This window comes from Ascidia mentula, chromosome 2 (assembly GCF_947561715.1).
Source record: "Ascidia mentula chromosome 2, kaAscMent1.1, whole genome shotgun sequence".
In the NCBI taxonomy this organism is placed as follows: domain Eukaryota; kingdom Metazoa; phylum Chordata; class Ascidiacea; order Phlebobranchia; family Ascidiidae; genus Ascidia; species Ascidia mentula.
This window is the reverse complement of record NC_138567.1, coordinates 3,604,042-3,626,684: the sequence shown is the minus strand read 5'-3', so window position 1 is coordinate 3,626,684 and position 22,643 is coordinate 3,604,042. Positions and strand designations below refer to the sequence as shown.

The 22,643-nt window shown below is 35.6% G+C and overlaps 1 protein-coding gene across 1 annotated transcript; it reads left to right on the top strand.

The window, feature by feature from the left end:
• The first annotated feature begins 9,836 nt into the window (after positions 1-9,836).
• Positions 9,837-22,447, top strand: LOC145890589 (importin-7-like). The gene is made up of 24 exons (XM_082981701.1): positions 9,837-9,940; positions 10,362-10,603; positions 10,910-11,068; positions 11,468-11,624; positions 11,836-11,937; positions 12,108-12,190; positions 12,394-12,464; positions 12,649-12,797; positions 13,000-13,099; positions 13,483-13,591; positions 14,060-14,246; positions 14,465-14,672; positions 15,104-15,222; positions 15,688-15,916; positions 16,144-16,244; positions 16,701-16,823; positions 17,250-17,342; positions 17,670-17,756; positions 18,173-18,306; positions 18,590-18,732; positions 19,107-19,255; positions 20,356-20,491; positions 20,806-20,922; positions 21,441-22,447. Exons 1-24 carry the CDS (start codon positions 9,857-9,859, stop codon positions 21,542-21,544), a joined length of 3,186 nt encoding a protein of 1,061 aa, XP_082837827.1. The 5' UTR covers positions 9,837-9,856; the 3' UTR covers positions 21,545-22,447.
• Positions 22,448-22,643: the final 196 nt, after the last annotated feature.

The following is a 22,643-nucleotide window of genomic DNA, read 5'->3' as shown; positions in this document are numbered from 1 at the left end:
GTATTCAAACCAAAACCTGTTTAGGAAAAAACACGCGATTGGTTGCCTGTCAACAACGCTCATATAGTCACACCACATAGGAAAGTTTGCCATTCTTGCGTAAGCATCGTGTAATGCCTTATGAATAGGACCTAATTTCTTTGTAACTTTGAGTAAAAAAAAGACCAACTTTCAATCGCTGTAGGTTACTTTTGCAAATGAGAAAAAAATACCAATTATCAATCAAAAATGTTGAAGAAAACAATCCTCTAAAACCAGTGCCAAAGAAAAAAATGCAATGAAAATTGTTGCATTAATTGCCAACAGATAAGGATACTTTCAAATGAATATGTCGTTTATCCTGCAATATGGGATGGCAGTAAAAAGGAGCACGCATTTATTTCTTCGAATTACACGATATCCAAAATGCTATGTGGCAACTTTCAGTTTGTGCTGGAATTCGAATAATAGTTGGGAAACAGTTCGGATCAGACCAGGTCTATTTGGAAGTCAAATTACTTTTAGTTTAACGAGATTATCCTATTCTTATTTCTGAACCGATTTGTATAAAATATAAAGCGTGGAGCATATCGTCATTATTTTCCCGATAGTTTGAAACTCATTCTGCAAACAACTAACTGTTTTTAAACGTGTATTACAAAAATAGCTCAAGGAAAACGCATCAACCCTTTCAATGACAACAAAGCAGGTGGCCTGTTGCTATTTTTTGAAACTTACGAACTATAAGAACTACCCAAGCCCTGTTTCTTCGGGGATACAAATTCAATTTTTGCCATATCATTGTGGTTTTAATGCTGACCATAGAAATCAAATATTTGCGTAACATGCGCCTCTAATATTATTGTAAGCCTTGCCAGCAGTTTTTCCATAACTTTGGTTTAATGGATTCGTAGGTTCTTAATAAATATAGCAAAAATGAGGTCTTGACGTGTTAAGGTTAACAAAATGTTTTTAGAATCCTCTTTTATTGACCCAAACGACGAGGGTATATAGTGTTACAGTGCTAAGATCTGGTACGTATTAGATGCAGTGTTTGGCAAGTGTGTTAGCTTTAAAGGTAATATATACCACACATAGCTTCCAGAAAGATAATGCAGTTGTTTTTAACACTTTCACAACACAAACATGTATAGTACCGCACCGCATGGACATCCTGGCGTATGTTAGGCTTATCTGATTCTTGTTTAGCACAGGACAGTGAGGCACTACCTATCAAAACATCCTATTTTGTGGTCCACATATGGGCGGTCTTTATTTCTAAGAATAACTTCCACTATACTTATCGTTGCGCTTAATTTGGGGGATATTTCGTGGTGGGAAGTCTTTATGGTAAGGGTAATTCCGTCTTATAGTACGAAGTAAACTAATTACCATCGAAAGGAAGTTTTTCGTTCAGAGTTCTATATAAGTGAGATCAGATGGTCAATTCTCCACTGTTTGTATCAGATATCTGATCGGTAAGTAGATTTTGTTTGACTTCGATTTGATTCTTTCGTCATTCAACAGGTTATTTTCTTCGTACAGATCATGAACAAGCTTCTTCTTGTACTCGGATTGCTCCTTGTGGCCAGCACGGTCAGCGAAGGTTGGTGGTGGGCTCGTAGGCGAAGATACTACGCCAGGCGACGACGTTATTATTACGCCAGGCGTCGACGATATTATGACCAGCAAGAACGTAAGTTCACGTTCAACAAAATAATGAAGCGTACATCAGCGACTACTTTTTCTTTAACTCATGTTGAAAATTTGGCTGTGCAATGAAATAGTGCTTGTCAACATTTTGCTCCGACGGAACCTATTATTTTGGCATGCATTTTGCAAAGACCTAAATCTGCAACTGCACGTCCCAATGCGTTCTTTTGTTTGCGATAGAATAAGGTTGTACAACGTTCTTCCGCAAATGTGCATGTTTTCATGCTTATTTTGTAAAATGCGTAAACATGTTTTCGAAAACAGGGGTTTATCAATTACTTGACAATTTAGATCTGAGTTTGCCACGGATTCCTTGGCAACGCTCTTTTACGGGCGCCCAGGGTTTCGTGGCATTCCGGTTGAGAACCACAAGCTCATACGAATGCAAATAAACCCAACTTTACTTCTATTTGACACTCTGTGGGTTTCCTTGCAGTGAAACAAGTTCAAGATTAAACGTGTATTGTACATTCAATGAGTCAGTGTTTCAAAAAAAAATTTTTTGCATTTTTATTTTCAGAAGAAATGAAACCTGACATGGAACAAGACCAGATTCCTGATGAACTCAAACAACTTCTCTCTGAGGATCATTAATAAAGAAAACATTTATTTTTCTGTATATTTGGCATAATAAAAATTTATTGCTGCAAATTACATTTGTGTTTGTTTTCTATAACAATTAGCTTTTATATCAACCGTTATAAAAGTTGGTCAACACATGTAATCAGAAAGTATTCAAACCAAAACCTGTTTAGGAAAAAAACACGCGATTGGTTGCCTGTCAACAACGCTCATATAGTCACACCACATAGGAAAGTTTGCCATTCTTGCGTAAGCATCGTGTAATGCCTTATGAATAGGACCTAATTTCTTTGTAACTTTGAGTAAAAAAATGACCAACTTTCACTCGCTGTAGGTTACTTTTGCAAATGAGAAAAAAATACCAATTATCAATCAAAAATGTTGAAGAAAACACTCCTCTAAAACCAGTGCCAAAGAAAAAAATGCAATGAAAATTGTAGCATTAATTGCCAACATATAAGGATACTTTCAAATGAATATTTCGTTTATCCTGCAATATGGGATGGCAGTAAAAAGGAGCGCGCATTTATTTCTTCGAATTACACGGTATCCAAAATGCTATGTGGCAACTTTTAGTTTGTGCTGGAATTCGAATAATAGTTGGGAAACAGTTCGGATCAGACCAGGTCTATTTGGAAGTCAAACTACTTTTAGTTTAACGAGATTATCCTTTTCTTGCTTCTGAACTGATTTGTATAAATTATAAAGCGTGGAGCATATCGTCATTATTTTCCCGATGGTTTGAAACTCATTCTGCAAACAACTAACTGTTTTTAAACGTGTATTACAAAAATAGCTCAAGGAAAACGCATCAACCCTTTCAATGACAACAAAGCAGGTGGCCTGTTGCTATTTTTTGAAACTTACGAACTATAAGAACTACCCAAGCCCTGTTTCTTCGGGGATACAAGTTCAATTTTTGCCATATCATTGTGGTTTTAATGCTGACCATAGAAATCAAATATTTGCGTAACATGCGCCTCTAATATTATTGTAAGCCTTGCCAGCAGTTTTTCCATAACTTTAGTTTAATGAATTCATAGGTTCTTATTAAATATAGCAAAAATGACGTCTTGACGTGTTAAGGTTTACAAAATGTTTTTAGAATCCTCTTTTATTGACCCAAACGACGATGGTATATAGTGTTACAGTTCTAAGATCTGGTACGTATTAGATGCAGTGTTTGGCAAGTGTGTTAGCTTTAAAGGTAATATATACCACACATAGCTTCCAGAAAGATAATGCAGTTGTTTTTAACACTTTCACAACACAAACAAGTATAGTATCGCACCGCATGGACATCCTGGCGTATGTTAGGCTTATCTGATTCTTGTTTAGCACAGGACAGTGAGGCACTACCCATCAAAACATCCTATTTTGTGGTCCACATATGGGCGATCTTTTATTCCGAAGAATAACTTCCACTATACTTATCGTTGCGCCTAATTTGAGGGATATTTCAAAATGGGAAGTCTTTATGGTAGGGGTAATTCCGTCTTATAGTACGAAGTAAACTAATCACCATCGAAAGGAAGTTTTTCGTTCAGAATTCTATATAAGTGAGATCAGATGGTCAATTCTCCACTGTTTGTATCAGATATCTGATCGGTAAGTAGATGTTGTTTGACTTCGATTTGATTCTTTCGTCATTCAACATGTTATTTTCTTCGTACAGATCATGAACAAGCTTCTTCTTGTACTCGGATTGCTCCTTGTGGCCAGCACGGTCAGCGAAGGTTGGTGGTGGGCTCGTAGGCGAAGATACTACGCCAGGCGACGACGTTATTATTACGCCCGTCGTCGACGATATTATGACCAGCAAGAACGTAAGTTCACGTTCAACAAAATAATGATGCGCACATCAGCGATTATTTTTTCTTTAACTCATGTTGAAAATTTGGCTATGCAATGAAATAGTGCTTGTCAACATTTTGCTCCGGCGGAACCTATTTTTTTGGCATGCATTTCGCAAAGCCCTAAATCTGCAACTGCACGTCCCAATGCGTTCTTTTGTTTGCGATAGAATAAGGTTGTACAACGTTTTTCCGCAATTGTGCATGTTTTCATGCTTATATTGTAAAATGCGTAAACATGTTTTCGAAAACAGGGGTTTATCAATTACTTGACAATTTAGATCTGAGTTTGCCACGGATTCCTTGGCAACGCTATTTTACGGGCGCCCAGGGGTTCGTGGCATTCCGGTTGAGAACCACAAGCTCATACGAATGCAAATAAACCCAACTTTACTTCTATTTAACACTCTGTGGGTTTCCTTGCAGTGAAACAAGTTCAAGATTAAACGTGTATTGTGCATTCAATGAGTCAGTGTTTCAAAAAAAATTTTTTGCATTTTTATTTTCAGAAGAAATGAAACCTGACATGGAACAAGACCAGATTCCTGATGAACTCAAACAACTTCTCTCTGAGGATCATTAATAAAGAAAACATTTATTTTTCTGTATATTTGGCATAATAAAAAATTTATTGCTGCAAATTACATTTGTGTTTGTTTTCTATAACAATTAGCTTTTATATCAACCGTTATAAAAGTTGGTCAACACATGTAATCAGAAAGTATTCAAACCAAAACCTGTTTAGGAAAAAAACACGCGATTGGTTGCCTGTCAACAACGCTCATGTAGTCACATCACATAGGAAAGTTTGCCATTCTTGCGTAAGCATCGTGTAATGCCTTATGAATAGGACCTAATTTCTTTGTAACTTTGAGTAAAAAAAAGACCAACTTTCAATCGCTGTAGGTTACTTTTGCAAATGAGAAAAAACTAACAATTATCAATCAAAAATGTTGAAGAAAACAATCCTCTAAAACCAGTGCCAAAGAAAAAAATGCAATGAAAATTGTTGCATTAATTGCCAACAGATAAGGATACTTTCAAATGAATATTTCGTTTATCCTGCAATATGGGATGGCAGTAAAGAGGAGCGCGCATTTATTTCTTCGAATTACATGGTATCCTAAATGCTATGTGGCAACTTTCAGTTTGTGCTGGAATTCGAATAATAGTTGGGAAACAGTTCGGATCAGACCAGGTCTATTTGGAAGTCAAACTACTTTTAGTTTAACGAGATTATCCTATTTTTATTTCTGAACCGATTTGTATAAATTATAAAGCGTGGAGCATATCGTCATTATTTTCCCGATAGTTTGAAACTCATTCTGAAAACAACTAACTGTTTTTAAACGTGTATTACAAAAATAGCTCAAGGAAAACGCATCAACCCTTTCAATGACAACAAAGCAGGTGGCCTGTTGCTATTTTTTGAAACTTACGAACTATAAGAACTACCCAAGCCCTGTTTCTTCGGGGATACAAGTTCAATTTTTGCCATATCATTGTGGTTTTAATGCTGACCATAGAAATCAAATATTTGCGTAACATGCGCCTCTATTATTATTGTAAGCCTTGCCAGCAGTTTTTCCATAACTTTAGTTTAATGAATTCATAGGTTCTTATTAAATATAGCAAAAATGACGTCTTGACGTGTTAACTCTTTCCACTCCGGACCATTTTCGCTGAACTGGCTCTAGAATCCGAGATTTTTGAGCAAAAATGACAATTTTCATACACTTCCCATTTCGTGAATATATAAATTAAAGCGGTTACCAGTATCGCAAAAGAAAGGGTAAACCCCCGTGCTGTATCTAGGCAAGTTTCAGCTTGCTGCGAACAGTAGTTCGATAATTTTATGGCTTTCACCAATAGGACCTTTTTCAACTTTTTCCAAACTGGTGAAAATTGCTTGTTTTGGGGTATGGTTGCAAATGAAATACTCACGGCCCAATTGTAAGGTGTAATAGTTAGATTTTTGGTGTGTAACACACCAATGTAATGTAGGGTCAGGGAAAAATTACAATTCTTGTCCAGTGATAGTTGTTTTTATGTAACAGCCCATCGAATTTTCACATTTTTTCTCAAATATGGTGAAAAATCAAAAAAATATTTTTCTGAACTTTGTATATATCTAACTTACTTGTGAGGTTTTTTTGTACACAGGCTTTGTAGTACTGTAGTATGCATTATGCAAACATCTATTTACAAAAATAAGTCAAATCCTGTTCAAAAATTCCTCAAATTTTCAAAAATGTCTTGTTATACTATTCGCATGTGTTCTTTTCACCATCTATACATTCGAAATACTCACAAGCTTGTTTTTTATTCAAAATAGTTCAAATTTGTACCAAATGGAGTACTACAAGTGTGCTTTTATGGAAAATTTTGACTTCACTGATAGCATGTGTAGTTTTTCCACAAAGACCCTTGCAAATCATGCATTTTTTAGTATTTTTCAAAAAACAACCATGAAGAAATGAAAGAAGAGAAACAGAGTAAAAAAAGACTATACACAATATTCAACCATGTTGTGAAACTTTAAATGCAATTGTTTACACATAATGTCACACTGAATGTTTGACAACTGTATAAATTGCTTTTGAACTGCTCTGGCTGTAGTCTGAAGTTGCTCGACTGACCTTGTCGAAACCTTTCTTTGAATGGAGAAATTGGATTGCATTTTCAAATGTGTTGTGGTTATGAAGGTTTCTTTGTGATATCCATGTTTATTGTAATGCAAAAAAAGGTATTTGGGTCTGATACTACAACTGGGACCAATTCATGTAACAACATTTTCTTGTCGTTTGGTCTCAGAAATGCCCCCCACTTGCCATACTTTACCTCCAAATGCATTTTGGACCTGTTTTGCCAAAACTGCTTTATGTTTTTGCACAGTACAAGGTTTTTCTTGATTCATGTACAAGCTGATTGATTACAGGACAATAATATCTAGCCGACTCATTCCTTTTCTACCACAAGAACCATTATCTTGCATTTGCTTCGCAGGCTTTATGACGTCACAGTGGACATTCAACACGCTCGTAATTTTTATGCCGAGGGTTCAAGCGATCTCTGTAGTTACAGTACCGATCCTGTTTTCACTACTACAGCGCGTTGCTGGTCGTATTGCAACCAAAATATGTGAAAACAGTGCAAAAAAACACCCAAAATTTGCAAAAAAATTAGCGTTATATATGTTGACCAAAATTCATCAAAACATTATTATAGACTTTTGTTGACGCGAGGAACTGTTTTTCCATCCTAGTACATTCAAATGAATGTATTTTTGCGCAGCCAAGGCTTACGATTGCGACGCAATGACGATTTCATTTACCGTCTATATATAGACGCTTGGATTCTACGGCATGCGCGAAATCGTCTATATATAGACGCTCGGAGTGGAAAGAGTTAAGGTTTACAAAATGTTTTTAGAATCCTCTTTTATTGACCCAAACGACGAGGGTATATAGTGTTACAGTGCTAAGATCTGGTACGTATTAGATGCAATGTTTGGCAAGTGTGTTAGCTTTAAAGGTAATATATACCACACATAGCTTCCAGAAAGATAATGCAGTTGTTTTTAACACTTTCACAACACAAACATGTACAGTACCGCACCGCATGGACATCCTGGCGTATGTTAGGCTTATCTGATTCTTGTTTAGCACAGGACAGTGAGGCACTACCCATCAAAACATCCTATTTTGTGGTCCACATATGGGCGATCTTTTATTCCGAAGAATAACTTCCACTATACTTATCGTTGCGCTTAATTTGAGGGATATTTCAAAATGGGAAGTCTTTATGGTAGGGGTAATTCCGTCTTATAGTACGAAGTAAACTAATCACCATCGAAAGGAAGTTTTTCGTTCAGAATTCTATATAAGTGAGATCAGATGGTCGATTCTCCACTGTTTGTATCAGATATCTGATCGGTAAGTAGATGAGGTTTGACTTCGATTTGATTCTTTCGTCATTCAACAGGTTATTTTCTTCGTACAGATCATGAACAAGCTTCTTCTTGTACTCGGATTGCTCCTTGTGGCCAGCACGGTCAGCGAAGGTTGGTGGTGGGCTCGTAGGCGAAGATACTACGCCAGGCGACGACGTTATTATTACGCCCGTCGTCGACGATATTATGACCAACAAGACCGTAAGTTCACGTTTTGAAAATTTATTTTTTCTCATACTCATACTGAAAATTAAAGCAGAGGCTCTTAACCTTTTTTCCTGGAGGAGCTTATAATGATGGCGTTAGCCGCAAACTCAGTGATGTTTTAAAAAATCCTAACTGCACCACACAAAGCGTTTCTTTTTGCGGTGTAACAAAGCTGAAACATGCTTCTGTAATGTTGCATGCTTCTAGGCTCATATTGTAAACTGCATCAAAAATTTTTGAAAACAGGGTTTTTTCAATCACTTGAGAATTTGAGGTTACCACGGATTGCTTAACAACGCTCTTTTACGGGCGCCCAGGGGTTCGTGGCATTTCGATTTGGAGCCACAAGCTCATACGAATGCATATAATCAACTATTTGACACTCTGTGGTTTTTCTTGCAGTGAAGCAAGTGCACGATCAAATGTGTATTGTGCATTCAATGAGTTCTTGTTTCTAAAACATTTGTTTTTGCGTTTCTGTTCACAGAACAAATGAAACCTAACATGGAACAAGACCAGATTCCTGATGAACTCAAACAACTTCTCTCTGAAGATCATCAGTAAAGAAAACATTTACTTTTCTATGTATTTGGCATAATAAAAAAACATTGCTGCAAATTAACGTTTGTGTTTGTTTTCCTTAACAATTAACTTGAAAAGCAGTCGTTAAAAAAATTGTTTAACTCATGTAATCAGAAAGTCTTCAAACCAAAACCTGATCAACATCCCACAAATTTTCAAATAAATTAGTCACCGCGCGTAAACTTCTCTAAAACCAGCACCAACGTAAAAGGTTTGTGAAAATTTGTGGGCAACAGATAGGAATACTTTTAAATGAATCTACCGTTTGTGCTGTATAGAATAGCAGTAAAAATCCGCGGCCTTTAAAGACAGGGTGTAAATGTAAACAAGGAAAGCGGTTTCGAACTATCCGTTTTAACTTTTAAAACATTTGGAGGGAGGAAAAGCCAAATTTCCTACCCATAGAACAATACAACTTAATCCTTGCTTTGCTACATGCGCAACTAAACTGGGTACTTACTAAGAAAATTATAAAAGACAACCGATAATTCTATTTTCTTTGTTAATCTTTTTTGTTGAAGAACCTGAATTGCCTGACGTAAGACAATGCGTGATTCTAGTTGGTACTTTTGCGTTTACAGACTTGTTTGTAACAAAAAACTGTCAATGATTTACATATAAAATTCTTAATTAAAAAAAAAATGTTTAATTTTGATTGAATTTTTGATTCTATTTTTATTATATTGTGCCTCATTGTGTTTCTTAAAAGTAAATCCTTCTGTTCGGCGAACCGGAACATAGCTTCTTTCACGTGTTTCTGGAAAGTGTGTCTTGAACTTGAAATTTTATAACCCTTGAGAAACATAACTTGTTTGCAAGTATGTGAATATAATGTACAATTTTAAAATCTATTTGGTGAAATCGGGCCTGTAATTATTCTTCATCAATTACTTGTTAATTCGACCTTTCCAAAGATGATGCTTTTTCTACCACTTTCTGTTTTAACTTGCTGTGTTGTTTTTAAGTAATGTTAACAAGTTTATTCAAAATGAATCCTACCGAAATTGTTCAAGTCCTGGAAGGGACTATGAATCCCAATGTTCGGAAACAAGCTGAGGCAAAATTGGATGAAGTAAGAATTTGCTTCTCTTAGTAGGCTATTAAATCTTAGTACGCCTGTTAAATGCCATACATTGATAATATATCCTCTGCACACATTGTCAAAATTTTGTCCACCATCTGCAGATAATGAATAAATTGTTACGTTTCAACAAAAATGTTGCATAGTCTACTAATTTGCACAGCTGAATGTTTATCAAAAAAAATTTGATCTGGTGTATTTCCAAGAAAATAAACTGGTATCACATAGTTTCCAAATAAAAGTTTTAAATCATAAAGTCATATGATAAGTGATTAAAATAGGATACAAATAAAACTGTTTCTTTTAAGCATACAGGAAACCTTTTTATATGTAATATATATATATATTTACATACACATTAACAGCTTTGTAGAGATGTTACATTGATAAGTTTTTTTGTTCTTATCTGCAGATGCACAAAATTGCTGGATTTTCCCCACTTCTTTTACAAATTGTAATGTCCGATGAAGTTCAAATGTCAGCAAGACAATCTGGCGCCATCTACCTTAAAAACATGTGCAAGAACTCCTGGCACAGCAGGGTCGACCGCGACGGATCCCCTATCACAGATTTGTTCAGCATACATGAAAACGATCGCACCATAATTCGTGAAAACATTGTGGAAGCCATGATTCACGCTCCAGACATAATTAGGTGGGTTAGCCTGATGAGGAAATAGCTGTTATTTGTGTCCATTTACATCCAGCTTTTTTTTGCATTTTTAACCTGGTTGCATTTACCCCTACTTAAGTTTACAACATTTAAAAAAAACTAAATCGTATTTTTTGTGCAGAAGACTACAACATAAATAACTTATACAAGCCAATGTTAAAATATAGCATGTACACCGATAAAACCCTAGAAGTTATATAGTATCTAGTCAGGCACCATATCGTACATATAATATATTATCCAATGCCACTATACAGTTGCTTCTGAAAATTTAAACCTTTGTCATAGAAATCAGCTTACTGTCATTGTTCACAACATCATCCACCATGACTACCCTGACAAGTGGCCAGGTGTTGTGGATAAGATTAGTCTCCACCTGCAATCAGACAACCCCCGTGCTTGGATGGGAGCATTGCTGACACTTTATCAACTCGTAAAGAATTATGAGTAAGATTTTCATGACCAAAATTCTAATTTTTTCGTTTCAAATGTTTGTGCATAAATGCATTTTAAAATGACAAATAGTGTTTATAATTAAAGATACAAATTAGTCAATAATTTGTGCAAGTACTTCTCTCAAAAAATAAATATGTATATACTGTAAAGCAGTGTTTCCCAACCGGTGGTTTGTGTACCACTAGTGAAACACAACAGCATTCCAGGTGGTACGCGAGCACCTTTCCTTTACTTGCGGATATTGTTGGAGGTAGTATGTATCAAAATTGTTTTACCTCCAAGTAGTAAACCACAACCACAAAAAGGTTGGGAATCACTGCTGTAGAGAATGTGTTGGATACTACTGTGCCTCATTAATTGTCAATTCATATGTATATTTACATTTTTTAGGTTTAAAAAAACAGAGGAACGTGGTCCTGTTGTTGCAGCGATGAAAATATTCCTTCCTGTCATGTTGGAACTATTCAACAAATTCATCCCAGATAATTCAGCATCGTCTGTCGTGTTGCAGAAACAACTTCTTAAGATTTTGTATGCCTTGATACAGGTAAGGCTTCTGAATAAAACTTCATGCTTCTGTAAGCAAAAGACTGACCTAAAGCAGTTAATATATATATATATATACTGTATATAAACTGCAACTTCAAGAAAACACACCAACGTTATCTGCATTGGTGTCAATATTTTTGCTCTTAGAATTAAAAACAAATATGAGAGTCCCAACCTTCATGTTGTTAATGTTTCGTTACTTCACGCAGTATTCTCTTCCTATTGAACTTTTCAATGAGCAAACGATCGACGAATGGATCAAACTCATGAGGATTGTGATTGAAAGACCAGTTCCACCCGATACCTTGCAGGTACAAAAAGCAGACAAAATTTTTTACAAACTATTAGCTTAATATGTTTCTGTTGAACCGTGGTTTAACTAATAATTTCAAAACAGCAGTCATTAGTTATATTGTAGTGTTTTTGTGTGTAGTTTTATAAACATACATACCAATTGGAAGGTGAATGATGTGAGTTTTAGGTGGATGAACTTGAAAGACCGGAGCTACCTTGGTGGAAATGTAAGAAATGGGCAATGCACTTCCTAGCCAGGGTGTTTGAAAGGTAATTTTACATCAACATGTTTTGACTTTTTGTAACATGTTGTCTGAGGCACTTTTTGTTGAATTTATCAGTTCAGCTGTTTTATGTCATATAAAATTTGTTTAAACTTGAATGTTTAAAGTAATTGCTAACTTTGGATCCACCATCGTAAAAAGAACAAATATATCAGCCTGAATTTATACTTCAGTTTTTGTTATACACAGGTACGGAAGTCCTGGGAGTGTCACCAAAGAGTACAACGAGTTTTCCGAGTTCTTTCTTAAACGTTATTCTGGTATGTGTTGTGTTCAATATGCAAAGTACCTTATAGAAACAGAATATTGAACTGCAGATAATAGGGCACACTGTTTTGACCTTAAGGTTAGTTAATGATGCATTTTATGTGACAGACTGACTACTCAAAAAACTTTATTGGCATAGGCCATCATGAGTAACTTGTTTGTTTATTTTCTGTACAGTGGCCATTCTGCAAGTGATTTTAAAAATTTTGAATGGTTACCGCAACAAAGAGTATTGTGCCCCACGAGTCTTACAGCAAGCATTGCATTTTCTTGATCAAGCTGTGAGCCATGCTCACACTTGGAAAGTCATGAAAGACGTTTATGTGGTAGGTTGTACCATCGATAAAAGTGGCACAAGATATCCAAGCCTGTTTGATCATTGTAAGCCAATACATATCTGCAAAGTATTTCTTAAAATAGCTGTAATTTTGCTTGTGTTATAGCATATTGATTAAAAGTATGGCTTGCTAGTGTTGCCGCAGTAAAAGTGTGTTATTTGGTTATTCTTAAAATAATTTCTATGTGTAGGACTTGCTTAAGGATATTGTCTTTCCCCTCATGTGTTTTACGGATGAGGACAAAGAAGTTTGGGAAGATGATCCCCATGAATATATAAGGATGAAATTCGGTAAACCTTCACTAGTTTTGGGCAGTGGAGAAAAACATTGGTTTCAAAGTAGATTACTTTGGAATTAATCTGCGTTGGGGAGAAAAAATATACATATAAAAAATACAGTAGGACCTCATTAGTCCTGACAAATAAGTTTGGTCATATACTATTGGTTTAGCAGGATATTGGGATCATTAAAATAGAAAAAATGAAGTGTGAAATGTGTAGAAAGAAAAGAATTATTTGCTGGGAGTTAAGTGTTGGGTCTTAACTGCATTTGAAACTAAAAACATTGATTTTGTAAGAATGCCTGCATGTTTAGCAAGATTATTTAAGACAAGTCACCGTTATGTGTAAACAATAATCTATTGCCTCAACTAACATTAGTAAATTATTTGCAGATGTGTTTGAAGACTTCTTATCACCAGCGAGTGCAGCTCAATGCCTTCTACATTCAGCGTGCTCCAAACGAAAACAAGTCCTTCAAAAAACTATGGGATTTTGTTACAGGTTTTAAATTACTCTTTTTTTGTTCATTTTTTTTACCATACCCCCTCTAGTGGTGGGAGTAGGTCCAAAATTTTTCATTATTTTTCAAAAATGATTTTAAATGAATCAGTCTTTTTAATAGTGCCAATCACAGAAAAAGGTTAATGTTTCATGCATGATTGGCAGGATCGCCCGAATGCGCAGTCCTTACTTGGCGATCACATCCTATCAAGACCATTCGGTTTACAGGCTTTGCAGCCCAGGCATTGTAGCCTAGCTGGATCCGCCATGCATTGTATTTAATATGTTGTTTAGTGGAAATGAGTCAATATAATCTTGAAGACAACATTTAGCACATACAAAAAATCATCATGTTCAAAGAAAATACCATCTTCATATAACAAAATATTGTGTTTGTTATGACCATGATTTTTCTTTGTTAGCTGGTTGAAGTTTAAAAGTTAATAATGAACAACAAATACTTGTTAGCATACTTACGGAATCAGCTCCACCTAATGGTGAAAAAGCTCGACGAAAAGATGGCGTCCTGCATATTATCGGATCGCTCGGTGACACTCTGCTCAAACGCAAGATGTACAAAGACCAGTTGGAGTTGATGCTTAAAACACACGTAATTACTGAGATGACCAGTGAATATGGATACATGCGGGCAAGGGTAAGATACTACTTATGTAATTGATTGTAACTTCTTGAATGTTTTTATGTTAGAAATATATGTGTCCAATGCACATTGTCCATTTTGTAATGCTTCTGTATGTAGGGATAGGCAATTCAGAATAGCGAATCCAAAGTATTTTTATATGTATTGTCAAATCAACTTATGTATGATTTAAAACTGGCTTACATTATCTGATGAAACTGTATTGACCGAAGGCTTGCTGGGTAATTCAACACTTCAGTGAAGTTAAGTTCAAGAAGAAGGAGAACATAATAACGATATGTGAAGCACTGAAACACCTGTTACTCTCCGACCGAGATCTTCCTGTGCGCGTACAAGCCGCCATTTCGATGGAGTCATTTCTTAATCAACAGGATATTGCTGAAAAACACTGTGAGGCTTATGTCAGCGAAATTGTACAAGGTAGATATTTGTTTGTTTTTCAATATATTTGTATGTACATTGCATAATGTACAGAACATGTCAATATTCTGTTTGTATTTACATATGGGAGAAATTTGTGTGTTCTATGGCAAGTGATAGTTTTAATACAATCCTGACAGTTTATTACATTTTTTAATTGATGTCATTTTGTTGCCATCCATACTTTATCACATTTCTGTATTTTTTTGAGATTTGATTTCTCATCGACTTCATTTGCTGTAGTTGTAAAATACTATCAGAAATTAGTTATTTTTATTTTTATTGTGTGTTTATTTAATGTTTTATTTGGGAATAAGTTGTTTTGTTGCCAGTGACTGTTTGATACATTTTGGCCCTATTAGCTTCTTGGGAAACCATTTGCTACACCAACAGAAATCATATATTTGTTTACATGTTGTTTCTGTTTTCAGGTCTTCTTACTCTTGTTCACGAAACAGAAAATGATGACTTGACGCAGGTTGTTCAGAAAGTGATTTGCCTTTATTGTGAACAAGTAATACCTTATGCAGTAGAAATCACCAAAAAACTGGTAGGTCTCTGTAGATGCCTTGTTTAGTTTAAAACATAAAAGTTATATACATTGTTCTGTTCTGTACAATACCCAAATACTTACAATGCACAATCAACAATTAATTTCTTTTTTATTTTCTAAAACTGGATTACATTTTTAGCGCTCATTCCAAGTATTTACTTTTTGCATAAAATTTAACTTTCCAGGTAAAAAATGCACGTTTGTCTCTTTTTCGCACAAGAAATACCATGCTTTTGCGCAGCAATGCGAAGCCTGTGACCCTTTGTCTCATTTTTTTATATTTTCTTATTCTATCAATATGTCTTGTTCAGTATATATTTTAGTAAAGATTTTTCAAAATAAAAGTTGTTTGCAAGTTTTCAAACCCACAAGCACAAAAAAAACACTGCATTAAAACTCAGACTTCAGTCATCTCTATGCCTGTTACAATATCCCAGTGTAACTTCTTCTTTCATCGACCAGACGATGACTTTCCTAAAAGTCCTTGAGAGCACGAATCAGGAGGGAGAAAATGGCACGGGAGACGATGATTTCGATGACACAGGAAGCGATAAGGTTGTCGCAGCGATGGGAATCCTGACCACCATTGAGAGAGTTCTTGATATCATGGAGGAAGAAAGAGAAATCACTGTTCAACTGGAAGGGATCGTCGCTCCCGTCGTTGCCCATGTGTTGAAGAATAGGATGATGAGTGAGTTATCAAAAAAACTTCAACTATTCTTGGAATTTTATTGAAATATTGTGGGAAATAAAATTACCCAAACCGCAAAATAGTGATTATCTTCAAACTTGGTGCAAAATTAACAAGAAAACTTTTAACATCTAAAGAAGCAACTTTGTGGCCAACTGAAACCTGTTGTAGTATGCAAAAGAGTTGCAATTGTACCACAGGAATTAATTTTTATATTGTACTTCCAGATTATTATGAAGACATATTCTCACTGATGTATTCGCTCACATGCCAAGCCATATCACCATCTATGTGGGAAGCACTGCCTCTCATTTCACAAGTGTTCGAGGTGTGCAATTTATATTCAAAAAATTTTAACACTCATGTGTAATTTCTATTCACTTTAAAGTTTTAATTAAATGTTTTTAAATACCCCACTGTTTTGCTAAAGAGTATATATACATAAGATAAGGAAAAAAGGTGCAGTTTATGAAAAAGCTATGTCACTATGTTACTACGATCCAAATGAACAATTATTATAAATCAGGGAATGGCAATTTTCAGACATTTAGACACTGTTTACCTTCTGTTCTGGTGCAACCAAATCTTGCACATTGGCAAAGTATTGTATGAACTCTAAAGTCACTTGCAAGTCGTTAATAATTACCCTAAGATTTCTTCGTAAATACCCACTGTTTTCCTAACTTTTAAATGTTCAATGTATAGCATATGTCACCACTAATGCTGTTTTCCAACAGCAATATGGACAGTTGTTTTATGCTAAATGGTCATTAATTGTTTTCAGGATGACGGTTTTGATTATTTCACCGACATGATGCCATGTCTGCACAGTTTCTGTACAATCGACACTCCTACCCTACTCGCCAACCCATCCTACCTGGAGATAATCTACAATATGTGTAAAAAGGTCTGCTATAAGGTTTCCCACATATAACAATCAATAATAGAAGCTGTAGTCATTTTTGACAGTTGAGAATATACTGTTTGATGGTATTGGTTTATGTGCTGCATACAGCACAGCTGTCCTTATTAACTCTTAGCTGGTTGTAATTAGCTATCACAACATGTCATTGAGCTCTTAAAAACATCTTACTGACACTTTCACTACCAACCCAAAAGCAGGGGAATTACCCCTTAATGCTGGGCATTTTTCAGGATTTTGAGAAACATTTTGTTGGTCATTAAACAATAATGCTTGTGCGAGAAGGTTGCGCAATGATTGCCATCCAAAGCTATCCCATTCATTTTAAGAGTTTGTGTTATTTATATGCGGTTTTAACACAGAAAAAAAACAAATTGAAATTGATTGAATTCTAATTTTATTTCTTGGCAGGTTTTGGAAAAAGATGCGGGAGAGGAGGCTGAGAGCCACGCAGCAAAACTCTTAGAAGTTATTATCCTACAATGCAGGGGAAGCATAGACCAGGTTGGTGCATGTCTGTGTAAGATGGATTATCCATGTTAAAGGAATTTGAATTTGTTTGTAATAGTTTCTCCACAAAAAAAGAAAAAGAACCTATTTATCAAACCTGTACTACCTGTATGCTGTGGTTTCTCATGTGGGGATTTATGGAACCCTAATGGGTCCACAGGACTTTCCCAGACCATAATATAAAAATACTCTCAACAATGAATTCCATTTTGTATGGGGTCAGCATCAAAAAAACTTCATTTGTGTCGTTCCACAAGCTAAATAAAATAACATAGATGGCCCATAAAGAGTTTATGTCTACAATGTTAAATCTTTTTTCAGTGCATTCCCCTCTTTGTGGAAGCTGCCCTCTCGAGATTAACACGAGAAGTTAAAACAAGTGAACTCCGAACAATTTGCTTACAAGTGGTATGTCGCTTGTTGTATTAACTTCCTGTTGCTATTTTTGTTAAAGCCAAACATGCACACATAGATTTAACACATTCTGTGGTGGTTTAAACACATCCTATACACTGCCCAGACCCTTACATAAAACATGTTTTTTTTTTTTTTTTTAATCCAACTTATTAGATCAATGGCTTCCAAAGTTGTTTCCATAACAAAATATGAAAGGTTCCATGACCTAGAGTTTTGTGGGCAATAAAAAGTTTGGGGCACGCTTTATCAAAAATATATAGATTTTTATAGCATAAGAGCAAAACCATGTAGTGTTGGTCTTCAAACATCTTTTGCTCCTAATGTGTGTGAAAAGGCAATGTTGCAGGCAAACTAATCCTTTCAAATTAAAATTGCGAAACCGCTTTTAAAAAAGTTTTTTTTTTCAGGTTGTGGCAGCTTTGTATTACAATCCTAGCTTGTTGCTACAAACACTTGAAAATATAAGATTCCCAAACAGCGCGGAGACAATTTCTGAACAGTTTTTCAGACAATGGCTAAGCGACGTTGATTGTTTTCTTGGGTAAGAATTTGTTTCGAAATCAAAGGCAAAGCCAAAATATGGCTGTACCATAGTAATTGGGTGGACATTTCAATCACAACTTATTTATCATCAGTACAAATATAGTGAAATAGGTATTGTTTAAATACTATGCTAGTCAGCAATGCCCCAGCTTTGGCGGTAATTAGTATTTTTCACAGAAACTATATGTACACATATGTATTTGGAACAAACCATGTTTCAAATATTTCTGATGTTTTTTTTCTTAGCAGATTGTTACATAACAAGTGATCATTATTTTCAGAATTCATGACCGACGAGTTTGTATACTTGGTTTGTGTACTTTGATGGATTTGACGAACCCTCCTAGTTGTATAACTGAGCTCTCCGGTCAAATCATACCATCCCTTATCATGCTCTTTCAAGGACTCCAAAGAGCTTATAAAGGTGAAACAACTTGACAATCTATGGTATTTTGGCACTGAGTTTAAACCCTTTTAACATTAACTGCAAATCAATCAGGTCAGTTTACTTATTATTTCTATGGATTGTTTTGCTCTCTTACACAATAAACAATTTTAGAAACAAAAAGCATCTTGAACCTTAATATTCACAATAATAACAAAAAAAATGAAATGTTTGAATTTTTTTTAGTTTATTTTAAAACGTGAAATTTTTTGTTTTATTTTTTTATTTAAAATTCATAGACTATTTTTAGTCAAATAGTGGTTTGCTGATCTGTTTTAAAGTTTATTTGATTGTTTTGCAACAAACAATTCAATTGTTTTGTACAAACAGTTCAATTGTTTTGTAACAAACAGTTCGTGGGGAGGAGGAGAACAGCGATAGTTCTGACTCATCTGATGATGAAGACGACGACGATGAAATCTATGAAAGACAAGAACTCGCTTCTGATGAAGATGAAATTGATGAGGACTCTGCGGAGTATCTTGAGATGCTGAAAAGCAAGGTGGGGATGAATATGGTTGTTCTTTTTTGCTTTTTAACCCTTTTTTTATATCTAATTCCTGGCCATTTTTTCCTCCTGTTTAAAACCTAAAGAAGCAACACTTCTATTTCAATATTAGATATAAAGTAGTTTCAGTAAAGGTTAAATTGAGTGCAGAAACTTACCACAAAGTTTTACCAGAAAAGGTTAAAGGTCGAGTGCAGTCAGGCTCAGACACCAGCAGAATAAAGTATTATTTTTGATAAGTTTCTGTATAGCTTTTGATTATAACAACAGGAAGATTCTGAGGCCAGCTCGATTTACTCAGATGAAGAAACTGACCTTGAAGGCTTTGCTTCATGTTTGGATGAGTCTGATAGCGAAGTTGAAGAGTTTACTGTTTTCAAGAGAACAATGTTGGGTGAGATGGGAGAAGTGTTAAGTTTGCCATAAACCCTTCTATGTAAAGTGGGCTCTAAAAAGGATAAAAGTTTTTAGTTTAAAAGTTTAAATTCTTTAAGAACAGCACACAAATACAGTACCAGAGTTTTCTTTGTGAAGTTAGTGTTTTGAAATCAATAAACATATACAACCACCATTAATGTTTAGAAAATCACTGTAGTTTAGTCGCAACAAAAAAATACACAAATCAGTTACACCACCCAGTTTAAAATAGTTGCAGTAGAGTTGTAAAACAGGATTTTAATGTGAAGCACTAGCCAGACGATCACCATCCATACCAAGATGAAGAAGCTTGCCTCCTTTAAAAGTTTATGTGAAAATGTTGTCTCACTTACAGAAAGTTATTTGGATGCAATGGGAAGTTTTAGAAAGTTTCACAATTCCTAGCAGGATGTCAAGAATTTTATTAAAGACTCAGAATATTTTCTTTGAGATCTCAGTGCGTTGGGCAACGTCACCACGATCTTTAGTCTGTGACGTCATTGCTGCGTTATTTCGAATGTGCTTTTGTTTTGGTGTGACCTCATGTGATGATGTTTTGGTGTGAGTAATGTGATGATGTTTTGGTGTGACGTAATGTGATGATGTTTTGGTGTGACGTAATGTGGTGATGTTTTGGAGTGACGTCATGTGATGATATTTTCCCGGATGATTTTAAGGCTGGGGAAGGAGATGATGCAGATGATGAGTTCGGAGGAGAGGACGGGGAGACGATGTTGGAGGCTTTTACCTCATTCTTGGAGGAGGAAGATCAGACAGTCGACGAATTTTACGCTTTTAAACGCGTTCTTTGTAGTAAGCATTTGAAACGCACGTGTGCCCGTAAATTACTCTGGGTTTGGCTGCCAACGAAAAACTATTTAATTATTCCAACATGTGTCACAAAATGAAGGGCGATTTTATGTGGAAGACATGGAATTCATCACAAAAAATTTAAAATGCAACATACATTACTCATGGAAAATTTGTCGTTAAAAGATTCTTCTCTACCCAAAACTCCGCATCCTTACACGAGTTACCACCAAACGCCCCCTGTCTGTATTTGTGTGCTGTGCTAACTCCCAAACTTTCCAAAGGTTTGAAAATCTGATCATATCTTTATCGCGCAGCACTGGAATCACGTGACCCAACGTGGTACAACACACTGACGAAAATGCTCACCGAGGACCAACGCAAAAACGTGCAGGAAATATACGTACTGGCCGATCAGAGACTCGCCGCCGCCGGTATGTTTGCTTATGATTACTGAGCGTGCGGTTGTTGTACAAGCTCGATTGGGTGGGAGGTCCTACTTGCTAATATTTATTCACAAAATCACTGTTTGGTGTTTTGTAACAAAAATATATTGTAATTCTTTAAATGCTATTTTTAGTTACGACAACGATTTTATACCCTTATGCTCAAATTGGTTTAATGCGGGAGTGTTTCGGTGGCAAAAGTAGCATAAATAAATTTGACTTTTTATAATGTCGTGCGTGTATTCCGCCACAAACTAATAGTTTTTGGGAGTGTGGATTTGCAAACACGCACTTTACGTGGGCGACAAATACCGAGATTTTTTATTGTCAAGCGTTACTGCTTCATTGTTGAATGCCAAATTATCGTTAGGAAACTGGCCCATACTGCTATAAACATTTGACTAAAATTGATTATGGCAAATTTTTGCCGAAACGCCTGTTTCTTCATCCACAGAATTATGAGTAAATCTGTTATTAGTGTTCTTAACTTATGGGTACATTTGCAGAATCCAGAAAGATCGAGAAGACAGGAGGTTACCAGTTCGGAACCACGAACGTCCCGACAACTTTCAACTTTTCAAACGCAAGACCCCCCACTTTGTCACCGTAATTTATTGAACTTGTGCTGCGACAACTGCTGAATGACCCAACACCCCGGCCCGACCCGGGCTAAAGCTACCGCGCCACGAATTTTAGAAAAAATTATAATTGTAGTTTTTCTACATAGCGAGAAGAGCGAGAGAAATGCACGAGAAAGGGCATTGCCTTTTTTGTTTTTCTCTTTGTGGGTCTTGTAGCTGTGTCTTTTGCCGAAACGCTGTGACACCATGGCGAAACCATTGAAGGGTTGTTTTCTTAATAGCCGTGAAAAACGAACCCCTTTGAAAGTTTGCTTTCCACTTCATATTTAAGTAAAATATCGTCCAGCAAGGGTATTTTTTTGTCTTTTTGGCTTTGAATTAAACTTCAACCGGATCTGCTGAAAATTTCATTTTGTTTGCTGTTATTGTTATGCTTGTGACACAGAAAAAAATATCTCCGCGTACATGGTTTGGTGTTTAACATAAATGATTTATTCTAGCCATGAAATGTTCCTGAAGTAATGTTGGAGTAGGATATAACTGTTGTTATTGAAACTGCCTTTTTAGTAGCCTTAAATATGCGATATTTGTATACTATACTTTGAACAACTTGTGGACCATTTGTCATATTGTTGTGCTTTGGTCCCATTTTCTTGGCATTCATCTGACAAACGGTGTTCTGCACAGCAAGTTGTAATTTTCATTTGAACGTTTGTGCCTTTGCACACACAAATTCTGATATTTGTTGTTAAGACCTGAAATTAATTATTTTGATCACATCAAGTTTGTTCCTCTGTATTGGAAAAGCTTTCCTTTACAGAACTGTTGGTTATGATTTAGTCGAAACTTGTTAAAATGTTCTTTATTTTACTTGTACTGTTACCTTGTTTCTTGTTGCGTTAGTTTCATTTTGTGCATGGCGGCATTCAAAGGTGCTCTGTATATAACCAGGTTGTGTTGGTTTGCAAAATTGTAACAAAGTGTTTTGCCATACCTGCTGTTTAGGTGAAGAACCTTGGCAATCAAGAAGTTCCAGAACTTTAGAATTTGCCAATGCAGTTTGTATCAGAAAGCAAAAGTCATTTCCTTATTTTTTATATTTAGAACATTGTTTGTCAAGGGGATTCA